This window comes from Notolepis coatsorum, assembly GCF_963971535.1.
Source record: "Notolepis coatsorum genome assembly, chromosome: 5".
NCBI classification, from domain to species: Eukaryota; Metazoa; Chordata; class Actinopteri; order Aulopiformes; family Paralepididae; genus Notolepis; species Notolepis coatsorum.
Window position 1 is genome coordinate 20,232,158 of NC_140169.1, and position 23,001 is coordinate 20,255,158.

Below are 23,001 nucleotides of genomic sequence, written 5' to 3' on the forward strand. Positions count from 1 at the left end.
TCTTGGTAGCCTGAAGCGTCCCACTAAGTACTCATCGCTCTCTGCGAATAGGTCTGCATGGTTGCGGTACTTGCGCTCTCCTCAATGCGCAGCGATATCCAGCAGCAGTATATTTCCCATATTGTGTGTGAAAGCCTAGGGTGCAGAGTTGACCCGGCATCAGTCAGTCAGCCATGTCCCGCCTCAAAATGGTCCAGCACTCTGCAGCTAGGTTCCTTACCGGCACCAGAAAGAGAGAGCACATCACACCAGTCCTAGCCTCCCTACACTGGCTCCCAGTCCCACTTAGAATAGACTTCAAAATCCTCCTCCTCACCTTTAAGGCACTATCGGGTGCAGCACCCCTATACATCACCGAGCTCATCACCCCCTATGCAGCACCCAGGTCACTAAGATCCTCCAACCAGGCTCGGCTGGTCCCCCCCCCCCCCCCCCCCCCCCCCCGCACCAGACTAAAAAAGAGAGGCGATCGCTCCTTCAAGGCCGTGGCGCCCAAGCTATGGAACCAGCTTCCCCTGGAGATCCGATCTGCCCCCTCGCTGGAGACATTTAAGGCCCGTCTAAAAACCCACTTCTATTCCCTGGCCTTCAATAAACCCTGATTCTCCCACACCCCCATGTCATCCTGCCCCCTCCCTCTTGTATCTCTTCTTATGCTCCTCTGTCCCCTGTGTGCTACTGTACTTTGTGTTCCCCTATCCGTGTGTTGTCCTACTGTCCTATTCTCTGAATGTACTGTCTTGTCCTGCTGTGCCTTTTTGTATTTGTGTATTTTATATTAGGACATTGATTTTAAGCTTTGATTGTACAGCACTTTGGTTGGCTCTTGTGCTTTTAAACGTGCTATATAAATAAATTACTTGACTTAAATAGGGCGATTGGTCACTGATAATTGGATGGCATGGTTCAATTTACATGATTGATGTTCAAGTCGACCTGCAAGTTCAAGGTTTTATTTGTGACACGTAACATCATACCAGTAAGATGAGCAGTGGAATGTTTCTCCACTGGCTCTTACAATGTATACAATAAGCAATGTAACATTTTTATAAAACCAACAATAAATATAAAGAATTTAGAACAAGACGGTATAATGAATATTAATACAACATGGCAAATATATAGCCTACATGAAAAGAATGGGATGTGCTGAGAGCAGAATGTAGATGTGTCCATTCTATTCCACTATAGCTATATGCGTGCGATTCAGTTTAGTTCTTATTTATTCATTCACAACTAATGTTTTATTATAAGTCTGACAATAAAGAGAGCAGGTATTAGTAAAGTATGATCTGATAAGTAAAAAGGGGCGGGAATAAATAAGTTCTTCCCACTCCTTTTCAAATAATATGTAATGACAAAAGAAAAAAAATATTTGTTAAGATTTTTTTTTTAATATACATTTATTATTTGAATGCCGCAGTGTTTCTCAAAGTGGGGGGCGCGCCCCCCAGGGGGGGCGCAGAGGCATGACAGGGGGGGCCTTGAGATTTATAAGAAAAAAAAATTTGGATTACAGAAAATTATCACTAAAGTGCTATCTGTTGCAGCTGCACTGTTCTCCATGAAAATACCATTTCTCAAAATCTGAAAATCATTATTTAATAAAACACAGAAAAGGATCACCAAGTTACTCTGGATAAAAAAAACCTTTACAGAGAACATTGAGACAAAGCTTCCTGACACATCTCCATCCAAACTCTTGGAAGAACTCTTTGAAATCTCATCTGATACCACCTAGAGAGCTAGTTTCAGAGTGTGGTGCTGAGTACCAAGTATCTCATCTCATGGCCCACCAAGTATCTCATGATGCAGCAGTTAAGGTGTTGATACCATTCAGCACCACATACAGTATCTGTGTGAAGCTGGCCTTTCATCCATGACAGTTCTGAAAACAAAATATAGGGCCAATGTGAAAGGTCACGATATTGATGTTATTTCAATAGATTTAAACATGGCCCATTTCATGACTATTTTGTTGGGGCGAGGGGGGGGGCCCAAAATATTTTGGTCCGCCAAAGGGGGGCCTGACAGAAAAAGTTTGAGCCAGCTATTAGTCGGGGCCCGTCGTAGCAAGACCACGCTTTAAAAGATCCAAGTGCGTCAACTTGTTTGTAGAGCTATAACTATATTATAGCTATAGATACAATACTATGGCCCATTTGACATCACCTATCAATCATTCAACATGTGAAAAAGAATACATTTTTCCATCTATACGTTCCCGTGTTATACCGTGGTGAATATAAGTATGGTTTTAGAGCGGTATAGGGTAATTCCCGAAATGCTGAGTTATAGCCTCATACGTCAATTCCACTATAGACGTTGCCGTTTCTTGCCTGTACACGCTATTATTCCGAAATCAAATCTATATCATAGGTATTATGTTCCATCATGAATGCATGAAAGGGGGGGGGGGTGATTTCTGATTATTTGATGGTCAGTAACGGCATTCGTATTGAACACTAAAAACGCTTATCAGCCCGATCTGTATAAAAGCATTGCAGGATCAAGCTAAAATTTACGTCAGATCGGGGGGGGCTAAGTGGCGCTGTGGGCAAGGCGCTCGCCGCTAATGCAGGAGATGCTGGGTTCGAGCCCAGCTCTCGGCATTTCTACCAGCTTGGCTGGTCGTTCATACTAACGCAATTGGCAGTGTTAGGGGTGGGAAGCTGGTGGGTGGGGATCGGACGTTGTGGACAGCGACTCCTACAGGTCGGTTGGTGCGCCTGCGCAGCAGAATCAGGAAGCAACGGGGGCAGTGTGTCCCTCCCACGCAGACCCTCGCCGCTGAGAGATCGCGCTGTGCAGGTGAAAAGATGCGACAGCTGCCTCCTTGTGTACCGGAGGGGACACGTGATGCAAGGCTTGGTCCACATTGCAGCCGGCCTGTGGGAGGCATGGCCTAACAGCGTTCGAGACGGGGGAGGGTAGAATTGGACGATACGAAATTGGGATGGGAGAAAAAATAGAAAATGGGAGAAAAAGTAGATAAAAAAAAAAGTTTACGTCAGATCGTCCTTACCTATGATCGGGAGTATTCCAAAAATAATATTCCAATTGTTTGATCGCCATCTGGTACATCCAATGTCCATTTGGTCCGCGGCATATTTGACGCGCTTCAATGGAACCGGGAGAACCGCTCCCCTCACCAGACAAGGAAAAATGAAACCGGAGACGTTTGGCCATTACACAGGCCAAGATACAAGGTTACAAAGGGTGCTCGATACCGCCATCTAGCTGGATGCGGCCGGTATTGCACTTTGGCGACCTCACTCATTCCCTATGGTAACACCAAGGTCCCTGGATGAATAATTAATAAAAATATCGAATAAAGGAATAAACGACCAAAACCCGAGAAATCTCGGGTCTGGCGCCCAACGCATGGCGAGTTAACCTGACTTACAGTATCTCGGGTTTGGCCTCCATTGAGTTAAGGCTATATCTGTACTTGTTTGTTTGTTGTTGCATATTTGAAATAAACTTCAATCAAAATCAAAAACTGTCATTTGCAATGTTTGTGTAGCGTTTTTATTTATTTTCGGACATCACGATGCCTTGTTGAGTCATGACTATAAATGTCAAACTTAATTGTTAATGATACAAATATTGCAGATTTATTATTATTTATTATTGTCTGTAGAATCGATGTGAACACAATCACCAATGATTTCTCCAAAATGAAGCCCTTCACTCAATCAGTGCCAATCACGAGTTTACTCGTTATTGCCTGCCAACCGTTGAGCGCCAATAACTAGCTTGTTTTTAGATCCTTTTTTCCGATTAATTTATTCTAGTCTCACGGACCTCGGTGTATCATTGGGACTCATTCTGAGACCCTGAGATTGAAATGCCGGCGGAATCCTGCTAGGTGGCAGTATCGCCTACCCTTTGAAACCTTATTTCACACTGCGTTACATTTTATATGGTCGGGGCGGAGAAATGGTAACCGGGCAAGTGTAAGGCTTCATTCGAGCCACTTGAAACCCGTCCAGCACACTTCATGCAGTTTGTCCCATTTCATGTCAGGGACCAGATGGACATCAATACTGGAAATCGTGATCAGACAATTGGAATATTCTTTTTGAAATACCTCCTAGCAAAAGTAAGGACTATATGACATCAACCCTACTTTGATCCTACAATGATTTCACATCGATCAACGTATGTAGTATTCAAAACGTATGACGTTGCCGACGATCAGACCATCACAAAATGCCCCCCCTTGATGCCTTCATGATGAAACATACCTATTATATACCTTTGATTTGGAAATAGTATCGTGTCCAGGCAAGCAACGCAAACGACTTTCGCAAAATGCACATAGCGCTCCATAACTCAGCTTCCAGGAATTAGCCTGGATCACTATACAATATTCACCACGGGATAACACGCAAACGTATACATGAACAAATTTACTACAGGGATGGGGATAATCGCTGGTGCTGAATGAGTTAAAAACACAGGCGCACACGTTTGTCCCGTCTACGACTGCTTTTCCGCATTAGTAAATCCCGTTCTTAGCTATGATCAAATTCCAAGAAACCGTTCGAGCATGCCAAAATCGGACAGAGACGATCATATGTGGAGTTACGAAGTAATTTGTTTGTAACTTTCTCATAAGTCCGTTCGAGAATGAGGACCTGACTGCAAAAGATTTGCAACCAAGTATCAAAAGTGAAAATTTTATTTATGGATAGTTTCCAAAGTAATTACTTAAGAAAATGTAGACATGTAGAAACTGTAATTCCTACACTGTTCACCTAATTTGGATGTAAATACCCTCACTATAAAGCACATCTCGATTGTTTCATTTCAAGTCCATTGTGGTGGCGTAGTGCCTAAATTGTGAAAATTGTGTCAATGTCCAAATATTTGTGGACCTGCCTGTAAATTATAAATCTGATTATACACCAGTCTCCATTGGCAGTAGGGTATCGATCATCCGCTCCCAGTAAAATCATCTGCCTTCAAGGAAAATGTGTACAGACAAGGTATAGCTATTTTTTCATCTAAATAATTTAATTTAGCTGTAATTAACACAAGGATTCAATGTCCCTCGTGACATCACTGGTGGCCATATTCAAGCTAATTTACTCTCAATAACTGTCAAACTAAATGAATGTGTGCAAAACAGGAGTTTTTGGACATGCAAGATTATGTGCAAAATAAATCAGCATTGTTTTTGGTGAAGTGCCCCTTAGTGTAGGATGGAAAAATGTAGTAGCAACAAAAGTCTTTGCAAGGTTACAAATGTATTAATAATGCTGATTGGTGGAATCAATTCATGAATATGGCTGTGATTGGTGGAATATATTAAAATAATGTAAAAGAAGCAGGGGCGATGAGGAGGTGCTAGTTTATCAATACATTATCATTACATTTTGACACTCTTTGTAATGTAGCTCAAACAATCACAGAGCGCGGTCTGAGCCATCTGTGTAATAATAACCACCATCTTCACCATGAAAGAGCTAAAAGGAAATAGACAAGATACTGTAAAAATAAATATAACAAATACAGTTGAAGGAATTGCTGTTTTCATCCAATTTAATTTTGATCAACGCAAAAAATAGGTTGCACTGCTGATAATACAAAACTGCTGACTGGTCGATTACAAACATAGTATAGCCAGGAGACATTTCACCTTTACAACATGGCTGACCTGGGAACAGCTCAGTTTTATATAAAACAACTGAACAAAACAAGAAGGCAGGAGAGAGAGAGAGGGGGACGGGACAGAGAGACTACGGTAGTAGAGAGAGATGTGGTAATACAGAGACAGAGAAACAGAGACAAGTAGAGAGAGAAATAGACTAGTAGAGAGAGAGAGCCATGATCAGAGAGATATGTGGTAATACAGAGACTAGTAGAGAGAGAGACATGGTCACAGAGAGATATGTGGTAATACAGAGAGACTAGTAGAGAGAGAGACATGGTCACAGAGAGACTAATGAAACTAAACGTTCTGCAGCGACTCAGGGTTCCCCGTCCATCAGCTCTCTTCAGACACGATGTTTATCGTCCTGCGACCGCCCGTCCCTAGCCCCTTACGTGACTGCGATCTGCAAGCCAGGGGCTTTTGTAACCGCAGTCACTCTCAGCTATGCCGCCACCAGGCTCGTATTAAGCACCAAGCGCTGCTTCTGAGCTGGGGGTGTGTCAAAAATATATCAGATATGAATTTCAAAGATACCCAGCGTGCAATATGGGTTTAACACAGCGAGGCGCTGGGGTCTGAAAGCTCGGAGTTGCTAATAAACCTTTTAAATCATTGTTACAAAACGAGTGGTGCTTACAGAGCGAGCCGTGTATTTCCGCCATTGGTGTCACAGCGCATGCGCACCAGGCAGCCAAATAGCCTGGTGCGCATGCGCTGTGACACCAATGGCGGAAATACACGGCTCGCTCTGTAAGTACCACTCGTTAAACCCATATTGTATGCTGGGTATCTTTGAAATTCATATCTGATATATTTTTGACACACCCCCAGCTCAGAAGCAGCGCTTGGTGCTTAATACGAGCCTGGTAGCGGCATCGCTGAGAGTGACTGCGGTTACAAAAGCCCCTGGCTTGCAGATCGCAGTCACGTAAGGGGCTAGCCCGTCCCTAAACCTGTTTTGTATTGTCCCAGACACCATCTCCGGGACATCCTGAATCTCAGGTCCTGGAAAAGGTTTGTGTACAGTATCTGGGTGTATTTAGAGGTCTAGACCAAAACCGTGTTGACAGACAGATGAGAGATGGTAGGAACTGAAAAACACTTTCAATAATGAGAGTGACAGCGGAATGTTGGGTAAGAGCTGTAGAGACCAGTAGACTGGTTCTGGTTCTAGACTGGTTCCGGTTTTGATACCAGTAGAGAGACTGGTTCTGGTTCTGATACCAGTAGAGAGACTGGTTCTGAGTTGATGAGCAGAACGGCTAAAGAACCAAAGAAAAATAACAGACAGGATGGAGAAGATTTGACACAGATTATCCACTGTTTTTGTGTGTGGCATTTGTACAACTACGTGTGGTGTTTGTAAGATTATGTATGTTTTTATGAGTGTGTGCGTGGTGATCATAAGCTTGTGTATGTTTTTGTGTGTGTCGTTTGTATAATTGTGTGCGTTTTGCAGGGTGCAGACCTGCTCATCTTTCCCAGATCATCGTTGAGGTTTGTTTGTTTTAACCTGCTTGAGGAACCAGCTGGGTGGCCAGTTCAGACAATGTCAAGTAAGCTATCAGTCACTATGCCCCACCCACCTGCTGCTCCAAGTAGGTAAAAAAATAACTACAAAAAACAACATTTAATCTAGATCTAGTTGATGCAGTCTGTGTGAATTTATTTATTATGTGTGTATGTGTATGCATATATTATGTGTGCATATGTATGTATTGTGTGTGTGAATATTATGTGTGTGTGCGTATTGTGTGTATGTATGTATGTATGTATGTGTATTATGGGTGTATGATGTGTGTATTGTGTGTGTATGTATTGTGTGTATTATGTGTATTGTGTGTGTTATCTCCTCCTGTATGGCGATGGCTCTCTGCTCCTCCTCCTGTCCTCTCGTTGTCTATTTCTCTCTCTGTTCTCTTTATCCCTCTCTCTCTCATCCCTCCTCTCCTGGTTCCCTCTCCTCTCTTCCTGGTCCCCTCTCCTGTCTTCCTGGTTCCCTCTCCTCTCTTCCTGGTCTCCTCTCCTCTCTTCCTGGTTCCCTCTCCTGTCTTCCTGGTTCCCTCTCCTCTCTTCCTCGTCTCCTCTCCTCTCTTCCTTGTCTCCTCTCCTGTCTTCCTTGTCTCCTCTCCTCTCTTCCTTGTCTCCTCTCCTCTCTTCCTGGTTCCCTCTCCTCTCTTCCTGGTTCCCTCTCCTCTCTTCCTTGTCTCCTCTCCTGTCTTCCTTGTCTCCTCTCCTGTCTTCCTTGTCTCCTCTCCCGTCTTCCTCGTCTCCTCTCCCGTCTTCCTCGTCTCCTCTCCTCTCTTCCTTGTCCCCTCTCCTGTCTTCCTTGTCTCCTCTCCTCTCTTCCTGGTTCCCTCTCCTGTCTTCCTCCCCTCCTCTCCTCTCTTCCTTGTCTCCTCTCCCGTCTTCCTTGTCTCCTCTCCCGTCTTCCTTGTCCCCTCTCCTGTCTTCCTCGTCTCCTCTCCCGTCTTCCTTGTCTCCTCTCCCGTCTTCCTTGTCCCCTCTCCTGTCTTCCTCGTCTCCTCTCCTGTCTTCCTTGTCTCCTCTCCCGTCTTCCTCGTCTCCTCTCCTGTCTTCCTTGTCTCCTCTCCCGTCTTCCTTGTCTCCTCTCCTCTCTTCCTTGTCCCCTCTCCTGTCTTCCTTGTCTCCTCTCCTCTCTTCCTTGTCTCCTCTCCCGTCTTCCTTGTCTCCTCTCCTCTCTTCCTGGTTCCCTCTCCTCTCTTCCTGGTTCCCTCTCCTGTCTTCCTCGTCTCCTCTCCCGTCTTCCTTGTCCCCTCTCCTGTCTTCCTCGTCTCCTCTCCTCTCTTCCTGGTTCCCTCTCCTCTCTTCCTGGTTCCCTCTCCTGTCTTCCTCGTCTCCTCTCCCGTCTTCCTTGTCCCCTCTCCTGTCTTCCTCGTCTCCTCTCCTGTCTTCCTCGTCTCCTCTCCTGTCTTCCTTGTCTCCTCTCCCGTCTTCCTTGTCTCCTCTCCTGTCTTCCTTGTCTCCTCTCCTCTCTTCCTTGTCCCCTCTCCTGTCTTCCTCGTCTCCTCTCCTGTCTTCCTTGTCTCCTCTCCCGTCTTCCTTGTCTCCTCTCCTCTCTTCCTGGTCCCCTCTCCTCTCTTCCTGGTTCCCTCTCCTCTCTTCCTTGTCTCCTCTCCTCTCTTCCTGGTCCCCTCTCCTCTCTTCCTGGTTCCCTCTCCTCCCCTCCTTGTCTCCTCTCCTCCCCTCCTTGTCTCCTCTCCTCTCTTCATTGTTCTCTTTGCGGTTGCGTTCTGGGGTCTTGGATCTCTCTCTCCTCTCCCTCTCTCTCTCCCCTCCTCTAACTCTCTCTCGTTCTCTTTCCCCCTCTCTCTCCGTCTCTCTCGATTCGTCTCCCTCTCTCTCCTGGCTCCTTGCCCTCTCTCTCCCTTTCTCTCCATCTCTCTGTCTGCCTCGAGCGTCCATTTGTCTGTCCTCTTCCTCAGAATCCCTCCGAGCCTTACAGACACCATCACGTGCACGCTCTTGGTCACGTGCACGTTCCTGTGTGGGCGGGTCCCTCTGGCGAGCCGGCCTTTCACCTTCATCGTCTTCATCGCTGTCCCTATGCTGACGGCTAGCCTGCTTCTTATTGGCTCGTTCCTCCTGCACCGACTTGTGCTTGGAGGCTTTGTCTCGTTGGGAGGAGCCCTTATCCTTCTTCTTCTTGTCTTTCTTCTTGCTCTGGTCTTTCCTCTTCTTCTTCTTCTTGTGTTTGGAGTCAGAGTCTGGAGGGAGAAGAACGTGTTAGTGACTGAAGAGGCCATGGATACGACAGGAATGGAATAGATAAGACTTGACCTATAGGGACAAATAGAATAGATTTTAATAATGATCTAGGTGCACCTATACCACCTCCAGAAATAAAAGATACCATCAAAGCAATGCGATCTGGTTAGCTGCCAGACCCTGATGGATATACCGTTGAATTCTATAAGAAATCTTCAGATTTGGTTTCTCCCATTTTGCAGTGTTTTTAACCTCTTAACCCTTAGCCCTATTTTCTGAAAATTCGCCTAAAAATACATACCGGTACCTAAGTAAATGGAAGATTGCTCCACTTCTACAATGGACCTCAGGGAATGTATTCCCAGTGTCAGAAATATTGTGTCTGTTACTAGGCTTGATTAAATCGTAATGAACCAAAGGAAAATATCAATTCGTTTTTTTCTTTCATCTTTGACGTGAATAACACCATGCTAAAATTGACCAGACATGAGACATTTCCACTGAGCTCACCCAGCAGATCTCAAGATCACGTGTACAAAGAATCTAAGCAAATTAATAAAGGGAAGATGATTAAACAGAAGGTTTTGTAGATACTAGGGGTGGAACGGTTCACAAAATCGACGGTTCGGTTCGTATCACGGTTTTGGGCTAACGGTTTTCGGTTCGGTTCAATATACGTTTTTTTTTTTTTTTTTTTTTATAAAAATAAATAAAAATGTAACGCAAATTTAAACATGCTTCTCATTTATAATAAAAAAAAGTTTACAGTCTTAAATAATGTTTGGCACACAAATACCGAACTGACTGAAAAATATAGGCTACATTTGTATTAACTTAGTGCAAACAAACAATATGCTCAGCCAGCACTAGACTTTCCTTTCTTTAAAATAAACACAAAAAAACAATGTCAACAATGTTTAAATTCCCTGATTGTCAGTTCTTAATGGAAAGATTAGTTTTCTGCTTGAAATTAAAGTGCAGTATTTGAAATACAATGAAAGGAATATGGCTGGATTTCTTATCAAAAGGAAAAGTGTCAGTTATTTAAAATAAATAAATAAATTAGAAGGCCATCAATATAAAATGCAGCATACTGTACATCAAACTAACACACACACTGTACTGTTTCAAAACAACACTGCTCTGTTCATTCTGTTTTTAAAATACGTACATTATCTGTCTACATTTATTTAGACTAACATTATTTAAATATCGAGTGCAACTGTGGTGGATTAACGTAATTCGGTGAGTTGGAACTATCTATTGGGTTGGGGGACCGCACAGACATTTTAGCGTGTGGTACCACTACCTTCAGACCTTCTTGACTCTAATGTTACCGGTGTTGAATCGAGTTGATAACATGCAGTGGAAAAGCGGCAATAGTCCCGGTTGGAGTTAGTAAACACAGTTGTATGTTAGCCTTCTTGGATGTTGAATAAACGCCTATCATTGTCTTTCAACACCCCGCCTCTCAGACTCGCATTTTCTCCTCTGCTAGCTAGTAGCTAGTAGCTACGGTAACATTTCATTCAGCTGTATTAGAGCTGGCGGGCTAGTGGGGCTACCATAGTTAAACGTGCGTTGTGTTGTAAACCGTGCTAACGTTATGACAAGATGTGTGTAGGCATATGTAATGTTAATGGCTATGTTTTTAAAGTCGTAATGAAGATTGATTTATAATATATTGCACTTGCAATTTCCACACTAGCACCTGCTGCTGCAATTTCCACACTAGCACCAGCCGGCGTGTCACCTCTTCCAGCTCTGTGCCAAATGAAAATAATTTGTTTTGCTCATCCCGTGAAACGAACCATACACACACGCCACGAACCGGGGAGGTCATGCCGAACGGTGTACGGTTCAAATACGTACCGTTCCACCCCTAGTAGATACAGTATTGCATTTTGCCATCCAGACACATGCAATATGAAATATGAATATAGAATATCAGGCCTATAAATGACCTTATTATGGCCAAGTTATACATATATGGATCGGGCCAAATCTCCTCTTTCCAATGACAGAGTTAAATATGGATTTAGTACCACCAGGCGCCCGGTATAGGGCAGCAAAGACTGAATGAAAACTACTCGAAGTACAGTTATTTTTGTATAATGCCCATAGCTCCGCCATTTTTAACAATTCGAGTTTTTTCCCTACACATTCACAGAAAGGTAAATAAACAATATACGCTGTATTTTATGGCAATAACGTTGAGGTTTGTTTGACCCGTGAGATCTAAACACGAAAATCACGTCAATATTCGCAAGACTTTTTTTTTTCTGGTGTCAGCTGGGTGGTGTAGTTTTATGAAATTTAGAAGTCCATCGAAAGCCCTGGGTCCCCTCTTTCTTAGGACTACAACGATTTCATGATGGCTTCCTGTGCTCTCCTATAAATCCCGATTTCCGATGCAATGCACAGAGATTTGTATAAGCTCATATTTAGCTAATAACACTTAAAAGCATTGCTAAACAAACGTAGTGCTGAAAATATACATGTTGACTGCTGTTTTGATAGGGTTAGGGTCTTTACTCTTGGCTACATTTGAAAAAGAAACACAACATCACTTAATACGGACTGTATTGATCTATTTGTGACGGCCGATCGGGCTTAAGAGGTTAAAGACAAAATACACCACTTTTTTTTTTTTTTTTTTTTAACTTTGGCCATTCCGCTGGCTCTTTTTTGCGTTTATCGCATTTACTCTGGTCAAGAATGACCGACAGAAACAGGCTGAATGGGTACAGATGGGGGGGAAGACACTCTGGGAAAGGCACGGCTGCAGTCCGGGATTCGAACTCGCTAAACCCCAGATCCGTGACGAGCACGGTTGTCCCCGGCGCCGAAATAGCGCTCGAGGTACGCGGTGAGCTACTGGAGCTCCCCAAAATACACCATTTTCAACACATGGAGCAGTAACAACAACACTTCCCCTGTCCCCTCAACCCACACATCAGACCAAAACACTCAACCCACACATCAGACCAAAACACTCAACCCAGACATCAGACCAAAACCAACATATTTTAACAAAGTGCAATACCAAGTGGGGCTCTTTTGCCTATAGGTTGTCATTTTACAGCATCACAGATTCTACCTTTAAATAATGCCATGTTAGTCTCACTTTGCTAGATCTACCTATCTCCACAATGTGTTTTAACAGCGCAGTAGAAAGGTCGGGCATTATTGTTGAGCACTAAGCTCTCTAACCAACCAGGTTGAGTGGTGCACAAATAGAGTCCAGCATGAGTGTAGCTTATACTGAAATAGGCAGCCAATAGAAAGCTTATACTGAAATAGTCAACCAATGGGAGACTTATACTGAAATTCATATAACAATATGTGTGTGTGTGTGCGCCGCGCGCGTGTCACGGTCATACATTTACCTGAGCTACTACTGCTGCTGCTGGAGGAGGAATCTGAAGAGTCAGATTCGCTGGACGAGTCAGAGGAGGAGGAGGAGGAGTCAGAGGAGGAAGAAGAGGAGTCAGAGGAATCCACTTGCTGCCTCTGAGTCATGATCAGCTTTGGAGCGTTCTTCAGATGTTCTCTCAATTCATCACTATGGGGTATGAGAGAGAGAGAGACAGACGCACACAGAAAGAGAGATACAGGGAGAGGCAAATAAAGAGGGGAAGAAAAACCAGCAATGAATTCCCATTTATGCCTTAATTACTTTAGTTTGTTACTAAATGTTACAGAGGCAGGAGGTTAGTTGACATGTTTAGTTTGCTAAATGTTACAGAGGCAGGAGGTTAGTTAGTTGTGTGTTCACAACTATTCCTTCCTCCCATTATATTCTATGGATTCATTTATTTGATTGTTGATATTCACAGATTATCTTTTATTTACTGATACGTATTTGTCAGTTTACTGTGTTTATTGTATTGCTTTGGAAATGTATTCATGTCATGTCAATAAAGCACATTTAAATTTGAGTGAGGAAGAGACAAAAAGAGAGAATTGTCTTCTTGCACAGAAACAGACGCAGCTTTCTAATGATTAACAGAAAGAGGATTGTTGAAGCCGTTTTATATTCTGCAGATGTAATTTAGAGACTTGCCTCTTACACTCAGTAAGTTGGTTACACTCGTTGGGTGGTCTTCTCTGACTGACATACATGTTATACACACATGTATCTCTTTATCTATAAAGCCACTATTGGAAAACTACAATCATATATTACATGTATGTTAGGGTGGAATGATGGACCGTCCAGCTGTAAACCCCTCATTTCAAAGACTTCGTTTTTAATGGAACTTTCTACAGAGCAAAGCACCAAAACACCTACCGTAGTAACCCTCTGACAATACAAATACATGAAGTTACAAGTTTAAAGTTTTCAATTTACCAGGGTAGGTTCTCTGAGCACAGATGCTCTTTTTCAGCAACACCCTGCTTCACACTCAGTTACACACATTTACACCTGGGAGCTGTCCAGTACAACCACAGTCAGACACTGTTGACCACTAGGAGCTGCCCAGTACAACCACAGTCCGACACTGTTGACCACTAGGAGCTGCCCAGTACAACCACAGTCAGACACTGTTGACCACTAGGAGCTGCCCAGTACAACCACAGTCAGACACTGTTGACCACTAGGAGCTGCCCAGTACAACCACAGTCTGACACTGTTGACCACTAGGAGCTGCCCAGTACAACCACAGTCTGACACTGTTGACCACTAGGAGCTGCCCAGTACAACCACCGTCTGACACTGTTGACCACTAGGAGCTGCCCAGTACAACCACAGTCTGACACTGTTGACCACTAGGAGCTGCACAGTACAACCACAGTCCAACACTGTTGACCACTAGGAGCTGCCCAGTACAACCACAGTCCAACACTGTTGACCACTAGGGGCTGCCCAGTACAACCACAGTCTGACACTGAGGGAGAGTTATTCATTCACTTTCCCACCCAGAGTATTCCTGCCGGTCCGGGGGATCGAACTGGCGACCTTCTGGTCACAAGACTGCTTCTCTAACCTTTATGGTCACTGCTGCCCCCAACTGACTAACTCCTAGTTTGATTCCATTTGTCTCATGTCTTTTAGTTGTGTATTTTAACTTGTCTTGTGTCTTTTAGTTGTGTATTTTAACTTGTCTTGTGTCTTTTAGTTGTGCATTTTAACTTGTCTTGCGTCTTTTAACTTGTCTTGTGTCTTTTAGTTGTGTATTTTAACTTGTCTTTTAGTTGTGTATTTTAACTTGTCTTGTGTCTTTTAGTTGTGTATTTTAACTTGTCTTGTGTCTTTTAGTTGTGTATTTTAACTCGTCTTTTAGTTGTGCATTTTAACTTGTCTCGTGTCTTTTAACTTGTCTTGGGTCTTTTAGTTGTGTTTTTTAACTTGTACATTCACATCACTGAAAGACCCTCCACATTAAATACAGGTTGAATGAATAGATGGAATAATGGATGAAAAGAGTCTTACGTCAGCCCTCCCAGACCAATGGAGGTAAAGAAGTTGATGGCAAAGCGAGTGTTCCTGGGATTATCACGAGGAAACAGACCCTCAAAGAAAGACTGCAAGGTCCTGAAAGACAGACAGACATGGTCTCAGTCTCATTCAGAGAGTACTCATCATTTGAACAGGTCTTAATGGTGGTCTCAGACCCATAATAATGACAATAACAATACCAATGATACCACTACATGTCCGAGTCTCTCGTAGAGTCTAATAATAATACAAATAATGAGATTAATAATATCCTTACATGTCTTTGAGTCTCTCGTTGAGTCTGGGGAGTCCCATGTAGGCACACAGCTCCTGGAAGAGAATCTTCACAAAGATACGACTGGACGAGGTGGTGGTCTCCTCACTGACCTTAATACACTCCATGACCTGAGTGTGTGTGAGAGAGAGAGAGAGAGAGAGAGAGAGCAAGAGAGAGAGAAATGTTCCACATTTATTTTTCGTTCACTTTTATTATTTTCACCATCATCTTGTTTATTTGTTTGCTCACCAGTTTGTTTGTTTGTTTGTTTGTTTACTATGATGTTGTTATATGTATGCTTTGGCAATGTACAATGCTTCTTACCATGCCAATAAAGCACTTTGATAAAACAAGACAACGCTCCTCTCTCAAGACTTTTTTCTAGGAAAAAAACCCAATCTTATATTCAGCACAATACGGTAGTATGCAGTTCTAGTATATAAGTAGGGTTGGGTACAGTTCACATTTGAACCGGTACCAGTACGCGGGAATCGATACCGGTACCTGGCGGTAGATTTTTACTGTACTTTTATTATAACATCAAATATATTTCTGTTGTAAAACTAAACCAAAGTCTAAACTTCTCAATTTCAACATTGTTATCACACCACACAAACTAAAATCCCTCCCTACCTCCCTCTCACAAATGGTTCCTACAATGATTTTTTTTATGTTGCATGTCGCTGCCGACGGGACAAAACCTCATAACTCCATTTTTTTTTTTATTATAAATCAACTCAGTCCTCCATATGCGTGTGTGGGTTTTACAAAGTTTAAACAATGGGAAAGCAATCATCTGTCTAAACCTTGTAACTCTATTCGCCCTCAAATCTGTGTTCGTTTTTTTCATCTGCTGAAAAGTTGGGTTTTTGGAGTTATGAGGTTTTGTCCCGCCAGCAGCGATGTGCATGATCATGTATACATTTATTATGTATTCTTTTTTTTTTAAGTTTAAATATCAACATTATCTGGCCATCCTCAGTAAAACTCCTCTGATCTTATCTGGTCTTTCCAAAGACCGGACCTCGGTGTTACCATAGGAAATCATTCTGAGATCGCTAGAGTGCAATACCGGCCGCATCCAGCTAGGTGGCAGTATCGCCCACCCTTTGAAAACTTATTTCACAGAGTGTGTTACATCTAAACCCCTCCGGGCGGAGAATTTTCATCCAGGCAAGTGTAACGGTTCAGCCGATCACATTGGACTGCGTCCATGGCGGCTCGATGCATGTGTTCTGCCGGATTATGTCGGGGACCCGATGGACACCAATACAGGAAATCGCGATCAGACAATTGGAATATTCTTTTTGGGATACCCCCGATCAAAGGTAAGGACTATCTGACGTCAATTCCACCTTGATTCTACAATGATTTCATATCGATCCAGTCGATCAACGTATGTAGTATTCAAAACGAATGCCGTTGACGATCAGAGCATAGAAACCCCCCCCTTTGATGCATTCATGATGAAACATACCTATTATATACCTTTGAATTGGAAATAGTAGCGTATCCAGGCGAGCAACCCTAACGCTTTTAGCAAAATGCACATATTGCTCCATAGCACTGATCTCAGGAATTAGCCAGGATCACTCTGAAACTATACAATATTATCCACAGTATAACATGCGAACGTATACATGAAAAGATTCATTCTTTTTTTAAACTTAAATTTCTATTAAAGGAAAACTCCAACATTTTGGGAAATTAGCTTATTTGCCATCTACCCTGGAGTTAGACAAGATGCATACCTTTTTCTTCTCTGTGCATGCAGTAGGCGTAGGAAGACGTGCACCGTTAGCTAGTTAGCGTCAGTCACTGGAAGTACGTTCCTCCGTTAGCCTAGGTCTTGTTTGCCGTCCTCTCCTATCTCTCCTCTATTCTCTGCCTCCATATGGGGCTGCGTGCTGTTTACACACAAACACACACACGCGCTCATACACACACATGCACGATCTGTGCTGTTGTCGTTCTCTCCTACTCTCCTCTCCTCTCTGCCCCCATACAGGGCTGCGTGTTGTTTACACATACACACACACACACACTCGCCACTCATGCACACACGCACGCTCTCTGCTCGCGACAAGTACCTGCCCGCCCATGCTCAGTGTTGGGAAATAGGCACAGAGAAGAAAAAGGTATGCATCTTCTTGTCTAACTCCAGGGTAGATGGCAAATAAGCTAATTTCCCAAAATGTTGGAGTTTTCCTTTAACATTTATAGACATACAACACTTAAGAGTACAATACTTACAAGATTCACTTTTTCACATGTTTTTTTTGTTTTGTTTTTAATGATCTTTTCCCTCCTTTTTCCGATTTTTCTCCCATCCCACTGTTAGTCGTTATGCCAATTCCCCAACCCCCTTCCTGGTTGTTGCGCCCCCCCCCCCCCCCTACTGTTGGTCCGAGAGGCCGGAGACGGTCACATGCTTTCCTCCGACGCATGTTTCAAGTTTCTTTAATAGTTGTCATACAGTACAGAATACTTTTATACAAAATGCTTCTTACTGTTACGCTCCAGAGACTGTGCAAGACAAGATAAGTATGAAATAAAATAACATAGTATAGCATGTGAATTAGAAGTAAAAAAAATTAGGTCACAGTGTTCAGTATAGACATATGTACAATGTTCGATGCAGAATAGACGTAACTGAGTTACCATATAATATACAATACTATGCAGTGTACTAATATACAATACTATATAGTGCAAGGCAGAAATGGGATGAGGTGCAATTTAGGTACAATTTACAGTAGGTGTACGAGTTGTAGTGCAAATCCTTTATCAATAAATATAAAGTGTGTTTGTGTGATCTAAAGTGTGGAGAGTGGGTGCTGCAGTGTGTTGTTTGTTTAAGTGAGTGTGTGCGTGTGGGTGTGTGTGCTGTGTGCATTTGATGGTTGTTGCATAGTGTTTATTGTTCGTTTAGCAGCCTGATGGCCTGGGGATAGAAGCTTCTTCTGAGTCTTTCTGTGCTCGCCTTAAGACTCCGGTATCGCTTGCCTGACCGCAGCAGTTAAAAGAGGCAGTTGTTCGGGTGGCTGGAGTCCTTGATGATTCTCTTAGCCTTCCCCCTGCACCGCTTGTTGTAAATGTTCTGGAGGGTGGGAAGCCCCCCTCCAATTGTGCGTTCGGCTGAACGTGTCACTCTTTGTAGTCTGCTACGGTCTTGTGCAGTGCTATTCCCAAACCAGGAGGTGATGTTGCCAGTCAGGATGCTCTCTATTGTACATGAGTAGAAGTTCCTAAGGATCTTCTGACTGACTTGGAACTTCCTTAGGCGCCTGAGGAAGTAGAGGCGTTGTCGTGCCTTCTACACAACACTGTCAATGTGTGTGGTCCATGTCAAGTCCTCGGATATTTGGGCTCCGAGGTACTTGAAACTGTTCACTCTCTCAACCGGTGCCCCGTCGATGCTGAGGGGGCTGTAGTCCTTGACCCCCGACCTCCTGAAGTCCACAATCATCTCTTTTGTTTTGCTGACGTTCAGGGAGAGGCAGTTCTACCTCTTCCAGGTAGGCCCTCTCGTCGTTGGCAGAGATCAGGCCCACCACTACTGTGTCATCAGCAAATTTGATGATTGTGTTGTTGTTCCGCTGTGCCACGCAGTCATGTGTGTACAGGGAGTAGAGGAGGGGGCTCAGAACACAGCCCTGGGGGGCCCCTATGTTGAGCGTGATGGATGAGGAGGTGCAGTTGCCTGCTCTTACCACCTGGGGTCTGCCCGTCAGGAAGTCCAAGACCTACTGGCAGAGGTCATAGTTCAAGCCCAGGTCCCTGAGCTTGGCTATGAGTTTGGAGGAGACTATGGTATTGAATGCTGAGCTGTAGTCGATGAACAGCATTCTCACATAGTTCCCCTGCCTCTTGTCCAGGTGTGATGCTGCTGTGTGCAGCACATGGGCTATGGCGTCCTCCGTGGACCTGTTGGGGCGATATGCAAATTGCAGGGGGTCCAGGTTGATGGGGAGGGAGGAACAGATGTAGCCCTTCACTAGCTTCTCAAAGCACTTCATGGCTATGGAGGTGAGGGCTACAGGGCGGTAGTCGTTGAGGCAAGCGTGTGCAGCCAGCCTGGCAGCGCAGATTCTCACTGGGAGAGTGTAACGTGTGGAAGGTCACACTACCTCCCTCCAGATCCTACCCTCGTTGTGCAGGCGTCCCGACCGAACTGTAGGGGTCGCTGTCCACAACGCCCAGGACCCACCCACGGCTTCCCTCCCCCTAACTCAGCCAAACGAGTTAGTATCAGCCCGAGCCAAGGTAGTGCAGACTCTCCGGAGTCGAGACCGCAGCCTCTTGCATTGGTGACGAGCACAATCTCCGCTACGCCACCTGACCGCCTCTTTTTCACATGTTGAACGATGGATAGTTACTGTCAAATAATAATAATAATAACTTTATTTGTATAGCACTTTTCATACAGAGGTTGCAGTTCAAAGTGCTTCACAACAGTAAAAAATACAGGCATAAGCGAGCATAATTTTTTTTAAATGTAAATACAAAGAGATAGAGAGGTAGCAAGGTTAGGCAAATCACAGTTCTTCAGCAATACAAATAATAAAATAGAATAGATTAGATAGAGTAAAAAAGTGCGGTTTGATTCAGTTTAAAATAAAAATAATAAGATAGAACGGACAGTAAAAAGTGTGATAAGATTGTTCAATAAAGAAAAATATATAACAGAGCAGTGTATCGCTCTTAGTACTTTGAGTTTCCATCGCGCTTAACACTGAGTTTCTTTACAAAGTACAGTTCTAAGTTACCTTATAGAACAACAGAGCAGTGTGTCGCTCACAACAACAGAGCATCACTCTAACATCATAGAACCGACATATGAATTTCATTGGAAGTGTATGAAAGTAGGTAGGGTAGGAATAATAATAATAATAATAACTAGCATTTTTTTTTTTTTTTTAAAGATAGACAGATAGCAAGGTATGGTAAATCACAGTTTCACATTAGGATCTAGCATCCCAATAGGCTCTCTGTTTACAGTTTGATTCAGTAATACAAATAATAAAAATAGTTTAAAATGATTCAGTTTAAAAATAGTCATCAGTAAGAAGTAAAAAGTGTGATAATAGTTCTTAAAATTACAGTGCATACAGTAGGAGGTAGTGAGATAAAATTAGCATAGAACCGACACATGAATTGGATAGGCAGTGTATAAAAGTAGGCAGGGTAAGAATAGTGCAGCTAAGTACAATTTGTGTCAGGATATCCCTGATGTTTCTATAATAATATTTCCCCTTGCCACTAGGTGGTAGCAGATATCTATCTTCAAATATTTGCCTGCAGTACCCCACAGTGAAATGCCTGAGCAAAGATAGGTTTTAAGCTGTCTTTTAAAGATGTCTAGCGAGTTGGCTTCTCTGATGTTTTGGGGTAGTTTGTTCCACAGTTTTGGGGCATAGTTGATAAAGGCTGCATTACCGATCCTCTTTTGACTGTTTCTGGGAGCCTCTAGTAGTCCAGCAGCTGATGATCGCAGTGTTCTTGCTGGTGTGTAATTTATTAGAGTGGTGGCGATGTAGCTAGGTCCCTGTCCATTTAGAGCTTTGTATGTAAGGAGAAGGACCTTAAAGTCAATTCTAAACGTTACAGGAAGCCAGTGTAAAGCAGCTAAGACTGGACTAATGTGCTCTCTCCTTTTGGTTCTAGTTAGCAGTCGGGCTGCAGAGTTTTGGATTAGCTGAAGCCTCTCTGTGGTTTTCTTATGGAGACCTGTGAAAAGTGCATTACAGTAGTCTAACCGGCTAGATATGAATGCATGAATTAGCTTCTCAGCATCGTTCTGATTAATAAATGGTCGTACTTTTGCTATATTTCTGAGATGGAAGAACGATGTTTGTCACTTTGCTAATATGAGAATTGAAGTTCAGTTCTGAATCTATGATAACCCCGAGACTAGTGACCTCAGATTTGATCCAAGGGGTTAGTCCTCCCAGGTTCGTTATTAATGTTTCTTTTTTTAGTTTTGGGGCTTATAATTAGAATTTCAGTTTTGTTCTCGTTTAGTTTCAGGAAGTTCTTACTCATCCATTTATTTATTGACAGTAAGCAGTCTGTAATGGAGCTAATCGCTGTATCATTTGGTTCAGCAGATATGTACAGTTGTGTATCATCCGCATAGCTATGGAAAGCTACATTATGTTCTCTGATGATATCACCCAGCGGTAACATGTAAAGGGAGAAGAGTAAAGGACCTAAGCAACTGCCTTGTGCAACTCCATAGTTGTTGTCGTATATATCAGACATGTGATCTCCTAGTTTAACATAGAATTTCCTCCCTCTGATGTATGTTTTAAACCAGCCTAGCACATGTTCTGAGAAACAGACATGGTTTTCAAGACGATCGATTAGAATATCGTGATCGATTGTATCAAATGCTGCACTGAGATCTAGCAGGATAAGGATGGAGATCTTATTCTCGTCAGAGTTTAGCCTGAGGTCACTAATTATTTTGGTGAGGGCAGTTTCAGTGCTATATTTTCTGAATCCCAACCGAAATTCTTCTAAGATGTTGTTTTCTTCAAGAAAGGAATTTATTTTAACTGAAACTATCTTTTCAAGTACTTTACTAATGAATGGTAGGTTGGATATTGGACGATAATTTGCCATTACATTACTATCCAAGTTAGGTTTTTTAGTAATGGCTTTACAACTGCTGTTTTAAAGGCATCTGGGAAAATACCAGTTCTAAGGGAAGTGTTTATGATATCTAGCTCCGCTGCACGACATTTCCCTTTTTCTTTGTTGACCGTATTATAGTTCAACCAGGGCGAGGCTCTGGTTCTTTTTTTCCGTTTTTAGTGGGGCGACAGAATTTAATACAGATGACAGTGCATCATTGAGATTTTCTGCCATTTCATTTAGAGAGCCGTCATGATTGTGTGGTTCATGTAGTCTGATAAGATCAATGAACTTTGATTCAGCCTGGTCATTTAGGAGCCTCTTTTGAACTATGATTTATTTTTGTTTTAGTAAGGGTTATTTGAGTATCAAAAAATATACAGTGATGGTCGGAGAGAGGTAATTCAGTTAGAGAATTTTTTTATGCTTAGCCCAGTTGTTATAACTAAGTCTAATGTATTCCCAAGCCTGTGAGTTGCATTTGTTATATGCTGTGTTAGGTCAAAGCTATCCAGTAGATTTTTTAGTTCTATAGTTTGAGTCTGTTTTCTTATTAAAATGGATGTTCAAGTCTCCATTTAGGATCACCTTATCATATCCGGTAACACAGTGAAATCAGTTCAGAGAGCTCCTGTATAAATATTGGTGAGTGTCTAGGCGGGCAGTATATTGTGACAATAATAGTTGATTCTGTTTTGAGCTCAATGGCAAGATATTCCATCGACATGAACTCGCCTAGTTCTGTGATTGTAAACAAGTTTTGAGGAGAAAATTGCTGCAACCCCTACCCCTTCAATTTTTTCTGGGTATTTGAAGAAAATTATAGTCTGGTGGACAAGCCTCCATCATTATTGATGTAGCTGTGTCATTATTTAGCCATGTCTCTACTAGGCAGATGCAATCCAAGTTATTTTCTTTAATCAGATCATTTACTAAAAATGTTTTATTATTCAGTGATCTGACATTTAGGAGGGCTAATTTTATTTGTTAGACTTCTTTAGAGGAGGTCTGCTTTGGCTTGACCTTGATGGCCCTGAGGTTAATAGCAGGTAAACGCATTGATGGTGTAGTTTTTACCATGCCATTGGCTGGTTATGATTACCGGTATGTTTTGAGAGATGGCATGGTAGTTGTACTATACTGTACTCAGGATGGGTTGATTTGATTGGCAGACTGTCCATCTAATCTAGTGCATGATGACGAGCTGATTTGATTAGCTCTTTCGGGGACATTTAGATCAGACGAGATGGC

The 23,001-nt window shown here is 42.9% G+C and overlaps 1 protein-coding gene across 1 annotated transcript in view; it reads right to left on the minus strand.

The window, feature by feature from the left end:
* Positions 1-6,553: 6,553 nt before the first annotated feature.
* Positions 6,554-23,001, minus strand: part of cwc22 (CWC22 spliceosome associated protein homolog) — a 152,939-nt gene continuing 136,491 nt past the window's right edge. The window contains exons 17-20 of the mRNA XM_084314720.1: positions 15,112-15,239; positions 14,829-14,930; positions 12,781-12,956; positions 6,554-9,390 (exon numbers count right to left, since the gene is read on the minus strand). Coding sequence (XP_084170846.1) covers positions 7,508-9,390; positions 12,781-12,956; positions 14,829-14,930; positions 15,112-15,239 — 2,289 coding nt within the window. The 3' untranslated portion in view covers positions 6,554-7,507. The remainder of the gene's footprint in view (positions 9,391-12,780; positions 12,957-14,828; positions 14,931-15,111; positions 15,240-23,001) is intronic.